At 44.4% G+C, this 9,205-nt stretch overlaps 1 protein-coding gene across 1 annotated transcript; it reads right to left on the bottom strand.

Annotated features, from left to right (window-relative positions):
• Nucleotides 1-3,885: 3,885 nt before the first annotated feature.
• On the bottom strand, nucleotides 3,886-5,380 carry LOC123518395 (putative nuclease HARBI1). Its single transcript, XM_045279208.1, has 3 exons — nucleotides 5,352-5,380; nucleotides 4,355-4,978; nucleotides 3,886-4,228 (listed from the first exon to the last, which is right to left on the bottom strand). The coding sequence occupies exons 1-3, from the start codon at nucleotides 5,378-5,380 to the stop codon at nucleotides 3,886-3,888; spliced, it is 996 nt and encodes a 331-aa protein (XP_045135143.1).
• Between the last annotated feature and the right edge of the window lie 3,825 nt (nucleotides 5,381-9,205).

Below are 9,205 nucleotides of genomic sequence, written 5' to 3'. Positions count from 1 at the left end.
TCCTATTGCTCTCCAAATCCTGGCATGATGCCCTTGATGCCGGACGCCCCTCCCTGGTGATCGCCTTAGACAATGCTGGTGTTTTTTACTCTGTGCGGCACCATGCGCTGACTACTAAACTCCAGCAGCTGGGCATCACCGGGGACCTGCTACAACTGTTCACCAGCTACCTAACGGAACGAAGCCTCCGCATAGTGGTGAACGGCAGCACCTCGTCCTCCTTTCCAGTGGAGGCATCTTTACCTCAAGGTTCAGTACTCGGCCCAATACTATGGAACATCTATTTCAACGATTTACTGCAGAGTTCTCCCGAAGCGGCTGCTTATGAAGACGACTGCACCCTCTCCTGGCCTTACGAGAAAGGAGAAGCCCAGAATGTGGTGATCACCCGCTCACAGGGAGAAGCAGACCAACTGCACGGGAAGTTGCGTCTCGGACCAGACACCATCCCTCTGCAGGACACCATTGAAATCCTTGGGGTGGAGGTGGATTCCAGGCTGCAGTTCGACCGTCACCTGGAGAAAGTGGCGCGGAGCGCCTCCTCTAAGGTGAATCTACTGCGCCAGATAAAACACCTCCTCCATGCTGACGTTCTCCTCACACTCTACAAGGCCCTATCATGGAATACGCCCCTCTTATCTGGATGTCAAGTGCCCGCTGCCACCTCAGTCTGCTAGATAAAGTACAGCGTCGGGCAGAGCGCTTGATTAAAGCTATCTTTACATTTGCGACTTTTCGTGTGGCGATCATGTACAGACTAGGTGACGACGTGATGTCGGCAGAAATCAGCACAAGTAGGCAGAGGTAGGCAGGGGGTCTGTGGGAGGTCTGTAGGATCGTCACAAAGAATGTTTGGAAGTCGCCGGTCGGCACAAGTTTTCAAAAAATTTGGAAAACTTGGTGCGAGTTGCGAGCGACTGGCGATGTCGTCACTAGTCGTCACACAATATCGTAACAAGTCTGCAGGACATCATAAAAATCGGCAGACATCGTCAGAAAGTTGGCACAGTCGTAACACTTACGAAATGTGACGACGTTGTGACGAGCAGGTGACGATGTGACGACCTCTGTAGCGACGTGATGTGACGACGTGTGACGAGGTGTGGCGATTTGTGGCGGCTTTGCCAAAAAATTTTGCGACCTTGTGTGGCGGCGTGATGAGGTGTGTGACGACGTCTCCGACCTCATGACGACCATGTGGCGAGCATGTGACGATGAGGTGGCGACCCCGCCGATGTCGCAGTAATTGTTGTGGCAACATCGCATTAACACGTCTTTACCTGACCCAGGGCTGCCGTGTATATAAGGCGTTGGGGACAAAACTGGGCATTCATTCTTCCACTGACCTCCAGCCTGAAAACACCTCTCCAAAGAAGAACCACCAGCCAGCCACCAGCATGCCACGCTCCACTCAGCCACGCAAGAAGACTGCCAGACAACAGCAGCAAGTCATTGAAGTCACCCCTGATATCATCAGTGTCCTTACTACTGAGGAGTCTACATCAGGGCCCGACAGCCAGCAACAAGAAGAACCCAATGTACTTGTGCAACCCGGACAAGCAAGCACTAGTGCAGGTCCTCCACCCCCTCCACAACCCAAGAAGCAGTACTGTGTGTTCCACAAGGACATCGAGGACTATAAGTTCACCGAGGAACAAGTTCGAATCCTGTTGGATTTTATCAAGGAACACCCCTGCCTCTACGACAAGAGGCACAGAGAGTATTCGAACCACCGCACGAAGTTGGACTTGTGGCAGCAGTGTGCAAGCTTGTTCCCCAACGCTACCCACCTACAGTGCCGCAAGTACTTTGAGCAGAAGAGGACGACCTTCGGCAAAATAGAGGCCATGGAGATGAAGAGCGGTGCTGAGGCAAGAGCACGGACTGCACGGGAGGAGGACATCATGGATACTTGGTTTTTCTTCAAGGGCCACATAGCCCACGCAGCAACGACATCATCCCAACGATTCTCCTCAGGCCACGAGTCATCCTCCAACAGTGACGCTTCGGGCTTGTCAGCTGCTTCCATCCAGCGCCGGAAGGTTCTGAAGAAGAGGCGCATGGGAGATGTCACTTCCACCTTACCAAACGGCGCCACCGAAACAGTAGATGACCCAGAACCTGAGGGCACCAGAGTCATCAGTAACCTGATTGAGCGGACGGCAGCATTGACCCAGCAGCAGCCGCAACAGCAACCATCGTGGTGTGGCACTGAAATAAAAACTTTCTCCAAATTGGTGGCCTACAAGATGGCGAATGTGCACCCGGACGACCTGGACGAAGCCATGATCCAGGTGCAGTCTCTCATCCAGAAGTTCGTGGCGAAGAGGAAGTCTGCCCTAGCACCTGCCCAATCTCCACCTGTCTAGCCTCCACCTACACCCAGACCTGCAACTCCTGCCACTTCTGCCCAATGGATGCCCATACCACCAAGACCCATGACACCGTCACCAGCCGGATACCAGCCAATGCCTCAACACACCATGCTCTATGCTGTTCCTTCAACCAGCGGCTACCAACCTACATATGGGCCACCTCCTGTGGGCCCTCCTCACAGGATGCAGCCACTACAACACTGTAATTACCCACCCCAGACGTTTGGGTACGTTGCTTTAGGTGCCTCGACCTCTACGAACGTCCAAACAGTGTCTTCTTCTCCATCCAAGACCTTCCTGCAGCAGATAGACACACTGCCACCACTCACTCCACAGATGTCGACCCGGGAGCAGTACCCCAGCAGCAGCCTCAACACCCCACAAGAAACCGATGATGCAGAGGAGACTTTAATATGTAAATTGAATTATAAAGAAATGAAATGTAATTCATTTTTTAATATAAATGTATAAAATTCAACTTTGTTTCGTGTTTCCCTCCTTTAACTTAGAATATAAGAATATAAATGAAAAAATAAAGTATTAAAATAAATTAAATAAAAGAAAGATAATAAAAATGATAAAAATAACAAATAAACATATAATAATAATAATAATAATAATAATAATAATAATAATAATAATAAAATAATAATAAAATAATAAAAAAAATAATAATAATAATAATAATAATAATAATAATAATAATAATAATAATAATAATAATAATAAATAATAATAATACAAGATTATGGAACATAATAAAATGAAGAGAAAAGAAGTTACAAAAGCAACCAAAAATGCAAAAATAATAAGAAAGTCAGTAAGAATTATATATATAATTATGAGGGAAATAGAACAATTTGAAACATGATGAACAATATGAAATAACAAGAGGTATATGAAAAATTAATAGTATATCAATGATTGAAACAAAAAGACCAACTTGGAAAAGATTAAATAAATATATGTGGAATACTTATGAATAGTCAAAAGAAAGTAATGATATAGAAATAATATTGAAAGAATAAAAAAAAAAAACCTAGACAATAAAGGCAAATAATGTTTTTTCTAATAAGAAATAAATAACCAAGACAATAAAGACAAATAATGTTTCTCTAATAAAAGATAATGTTATTATATCACTGGTTTCAAATATCTAATATTTTCTAATGCTACTATAGAATTTCAGTACATTTTCAAACCTTGTTATAGTTATTTTATTACTTTATTGAATAATTATTAATTACATTTTTTTGTATACTTGTTACTTTTCATTTTATAATCCAACTTTTTTCTTTATTTAACCTATAATATTTTCTGATATGTATACTTATATTATTACTACTTGTAGTCTACTTAAAATTATTATGAAACAAAGTGGGGGAGTATGAAACAATAGTGATAAACATATTTCATATTATTACAGAATTACATTACATTATAGATTTATACATGTGCTGGTCTCCCTCTTGGACAAATCTGTCGTTCCTGCCATGGCACAGATCCAGCTTCAGAAGAGTAGTATTTTGACGAGGTAGTTTCGTAGGGTCTTAGCTTTTATTGATGGGTTCCTGCCCTGCTCCACGATGAGTCGTTGCATGAGGTTTTCCTGTTCCCTCCATGACCCCGGGACCAAGTTGTAGTTCTTCTGATCTTCCCGGTCGATGTGGTGAGGTGCGGGTGGATGGTGTTGGAGTGTAAAATTGTGCAGAACACATGCATAGAGGGTGATGACGCGGACAACTGTGGGTCGCAGATGAATGATTGTCCCGAAAACTCTCCACCTCATCTGCAGGATGCCGAAGGCGTTCTCCACCACACGACGAGCACGGGACAACCGGTAGCTGAATACTCTCTCATGGTGAACCTAGGACAGGTGTGCGAAGGGTTTCATCAGCCATGTCCTGGGGGCAAAGGCGTCGTCTCCAATGATGTGGAACGGGACTTGGATGTTGTCGTTGGGAAGTTTGCTGCCTCACGGGAATCCAATTCTTCTCTTCTCGATGGCCATGTGAAGGTTGCATCTCCACCAAGTTCCAGCATCACCAGCTCCACCCTCAGCGCCTACGTCGACAAACAGGAATTTGTACTGGGCATCAGCAAGGGCCAGAAGTATTACGCTGTGGAACTTCTTGTAGTTGAAGTACTGGGATCCGGCGTTGTCTGGCCTCCTGATGGCAACGTGCTTCCCATCCAGCGCGCCTCCACAATTGTGATAGTTCCATCTTGTGCTGAATTGGCGGGCAACCTCATTCCACTCTTCGGGTGTTGTGGAGCACCTCATGACCTCAGGCTTGTATGCGTCTAACAAGGCTTGGCAGACGAGAGGTACAAACAGGGAGATAGCACTCGTGGAAGTGCGGAAACTGAAGCCAAGGCTGGTGTACGAGTTGCCGGTTGCCAGGAACCTCAGTGTCACAGCTAATATGAGTCCAACTGGGAGAGGCTTTCGCAATTTTGTGTCCTGCTTGATGACCGCTGGTGTGATCCTCTCAACCATCTCCTCGAAGAAGGCCTGTGTTATTCTTATGAACGTCTTGTAGCCTTTTCGATCTTCCCTGTGGAGTTCCCAAAGCAGATTGTCGTAGTCGCCATACAGTTCTCTTCTTAGAAGCCATTGCCGGGCCCACAGTGCTCTAGGTCTTCTTCTTCGATAGGAGGTGCTTGACGGAGGCGGCGCACGAGACGTTGCAGCAGCAACAGGGCAGCAATTGCAAGGAGGCAAGCCATGTACTTGTTGTTCTCGTCCATCTTCTTGTGAGGTCAGGAGGATTGTGATTTGCAAAGGGCAACGCCCCCATATATATATACTCCTGAAATTTGCAGAAGGAAGTCCCTCCCGAAATATTCCGAGGTCGTCACAAAAGTCGTCACCTCGGTCGCAAAAGTCGTAGTAGTCGTCACATGGTCGTCACAGCGTCGCAATGATGTCGTAAAAATGTGGCGAGGTCGTCACACTTCCAAATAATCCCTAACCGACGTCGCCACATGAAGTCGTCAGACATCGCCACAAAAGTCGTCACATCTCGGTATGAGGTCGCCATACAAGTTACGACGTCATCACATGATCGTCAAACATCGCACATATAATGGATATTTCGACACAAATCGCTACGATTTGTGCCGATTTGAGGTCGTCATCTCATCGCCACACGAAAAGTCGCAAATGTAAACCCCGCATTAGAGGCGCTACACACCACCAATAACACCATCCACATTGGCGGAGGCGGCAGCAGCACAGACAGCCTCAACAAGAGCAGCAGCAACAGCAAGAGCAGCTGCAGCAGGAGGAACAGCAGCGGCACGACCTGAGAGACAGCCTCGAGCACCGCAGGGGAGTTGCCGCCTTGACCGTGCTACACAAGGCACAAGTGCAGCGCGTTCCCCACCTAACGGACTTGGGGGCCACTTGGAGGAGACACGAGGTTGGCACGAGGACGGTGTTGGCCAATGATCTCCTGGAAGTCCCGGGGTCCCACAGCTCTACTCACTCAGCAGCGGTGGTGTGGTGGAACGCGACCACTACTGATGTGGACGTGAGGGGCCTGTCCACACAGCAAATTAAGGTAGCAGCCCATAGATGGCTGCGTCTACACCCTCCTTAATGTCAATTTTGTACATAATACTTCGCCTAGGATGTACATAGTATTTCTAAGTATTCATCTAATATTATCTATTAAAATTAAGTTTAGTTGTTACTACATTACAATTTGTATATAATGTAAATGTAAGGGCAGTAGCTTTAAGGTAGCTCACCTACGGCAAGGATGAACTTTAGCGTAGACATACTAAACTGTCCCATGTAACATACATAACCACCTGTTTAAATAAGAAAAGAGAGAGAGAGAGAGAGAGAGAGAGAGAGAGAGAGAGAGAGAGAGAGAGAGAGAGAGAGAGAGAGAGAGAGAGAGAGAGAGAGAGAGAGAGAGAGAGAGAGAGAGAGAGAGAGAGAGAGAGAAGTGAGAGAGTGTATAATATTAATTCAATATTAATAAAAGCCTTAAAAAAGGTAATTAGTAAAAATCATATAAATCATGTAAAGTTTCAAATTAACACTTCTTATAACCTATTCTGTAAAATACCTAAAATAAAAAAGAACATGTGTATAAATAAGAAAATCAGATACCTACTTATCTCTAACGAGGATTTCAACAAAACCTCTTATTTCTACCATTAAACCACGCACGCATCTGAGAAAACAAGAGATAAAACGCTCGAGACTTGCTCATCTCACCGTGATGTAGCAGCTGCCGGCAAGAAACAAGAGAAAACACACAAGATTTTGCAGGAAACGCATCCATGGAAAACTGACAGCAAATATTTTTAGTGAAGAAAGTGAGTAAAGTAAAACGATACAAATTAACAGGGGTTGATTAAGAAAAGCGATAGTTGTGATTTGTGTGGAGTGCGCAGAGAGACGATCAAATTAAATGGCTGGGGAGTGAATGCAGTGAATGCTTAATAGGAGTGCGTCTGTTGCTCTTGGTCGGTTAAGTACTTGGCTGAAAATTAGGTATGCAAATATATGACGCACGAGGTAAACAGGCGTGCCAGAGTGGAAGAGAACGGCCACGCAGGTCTTGAAAGTGTATCATTCCACAATTTGCGTGAAACATTTTGAACCACAGAAAGAGATTCACTGAAATATTACTGCCCAGAGTACCGTGCATTTACTGCTCTAATGTCAGAAGGTGGCTTATAAAATAAGACTTAATCCCTTTAGTACCATGGCGCGTTTCCATATTCATTCTGCTTACTCTTTTCTTATTTTGTACAGCTCCAGAAACTTATGTGGGCTTAAAATAGTGAAAACTTTGACCGTTCATCTTCTGACCTCCATAGACCCTTCTTAATGTAAATGAAATAATCTAATCGCACAGAAATCTCAAGGTAAAAATATTTGTGTTCCGGTATTGAAGGGGTTAAATTTTCTGTATTTTTTTAAGCTATGGCCTATAGCGCCTATAGGTATACTTGAAGTGTATTTGGAAACGCTCTTTAGCTTCCCTCCATTAATAGCGCAGGCAATTTTATTAATAGCGGTACCCATATTGGGTTCCATATCACCACCCAAGCGCATCTTTGATGTAACCACCTAAAATCTGGGTATCATGGTGACATGTAGGTAACTCTAAACCACTTGGCAAATGGCAAAGTATCAAGGTGGTACATGGTGGGATTCGAACATACGCATGGACGTCTGCCCGATCCCACTCTCACAAACTTATCCACTATGCCACCGCCTCCCTATACATGGAAACTAGCAAAGGACACAGGAAAAGAGCCAAGAAGAGCCTGCTGATGTTATGTAATGCTACCACTTCAAGAAGATAGATCAACCCTGCCACATAACCTCAGTGAATGTGTTCGCTAGACATTTAATATAAGTTCACTGATTCCCTTGAGGTTTATTGTGTTTTTAGGAGAATGTAGAAATAAGTTCATTGCGGAAAGAATGCTAATAGATCCACAGTATGTAAAGGAGAACAATAAATACCGAAAAAAGGCAAGTTTGCCTTTTTTTTTTTTCCTCGTAATTCGTACGGTGAAAATTTAAAGATTCTTGGTGGAGCAGATCGCACGAGTGGATCTTTTTTTTTTTTTTCTCTCTCAATTTTCTTTAAGCATATAAATGAGGCTGAAGTTCCAGGCGCTTTGATGACCAAATGAAAATGATTGATGTTTATTTTTCCAGAGCGTAAATGTGTTAGGTCAAGGAACTTACCAAAAAAATGTCGCTAAGAGTCTCCTACATTGCCATTTTCCTCACATAAAAAAGTGTTCCAATACGTTTAGCCAATTGAGTTACTATCAAAAACCAAAAAAGAATAGAAAAAAATAATCCTGCGTATCGTTTAAGACTCACTGGCAGTATTTTGTGTGCTAAAAGACCAGTATATCCACGCAGGCAGTACACTGTTCCCAAGCTATAATCGAATATCGTGCACTGCTGACAAGATATCATGACAGTAAGGCTGCACATTTTACTCTAAATTTCGTGTGTTTTTGGGAGTGAATGAGGCGCTTGAAACATACCATAGAAAATTTGGAGATCATAAGATATTTGTTTATTATTTCTTTATTTTTTATGTAAGAAGGGAAACCTGGCCAAGGGCAACATAAAACCGAAAAAAAGCCCCACTAAGTAAGTTGCCAGTTCCCGCCCAAGTTCGAAAGAGTTAGCCAAAAAAGAAATTGATAAATGTCTTGAAACCTTCCTTAGACTAACGACAAAACGTACAGAGAACACAAATAATAGAACCCAATAATAATATGCAGCGAAACAGAGAATTATGATGGAATGACGCATAAAAAGTTCAAATAGGTGGCATATACTAAACTGCACAATAATACGAGTGACATCCCTGCATTTCCAACATGTGACGTGACTGTGTACGAGTATGCATTTATTCACACACACACACACACACACACACACACACACACACACACACACACACACGGCCCGGTAGCTCAGTGGCTAGAGCGCTGGCTTCAAGCCAGAGGACCGGGGTTCGATTCCCCGGCCGGGTGGAGATACTTGGGTGTGTCTCCTTTCACGTGTAGCCCCTATTCACCTAGCAGTGAGTAGGTACGGGATGTAAATCGAAGAGTTGTGACCTTGTTGTTCCGGTGTGTGGTGTGTGCCTGGTCTCAGGCCTATCCGAAGATCGGAAATAATGAGCTCTGAGCTCGTTCCGTAGGGTAACGTCTGGCTGTCTCGTCAGAGACTGCAGCAGATCAAACAGTGAATTACACACACACACACACACACACACACGGGTCAACACGCGTACCCGAACAGCAACAGAGGTTCGGCTTCTTGTCTA

Source organism: Portunus trituberculatus, chromosome 43 (assembly GCF_017591435.1).
Source record: "Portunus trituberculatus isolate SZX2019 chromosome 43, ASM1759143v1, whole genome shotgun sequence".
Lineage (NCBI taxonomy): Eukaryota > Metazoa > Arthropoda > Malacostraca > Decapoda > Portunidae > Portunus > Portunus trituberculatus.
Note: the sequence above shows the minus strand (reverse complement) of the source record. Positions and strands in the feature narration are given on the sequence as shown.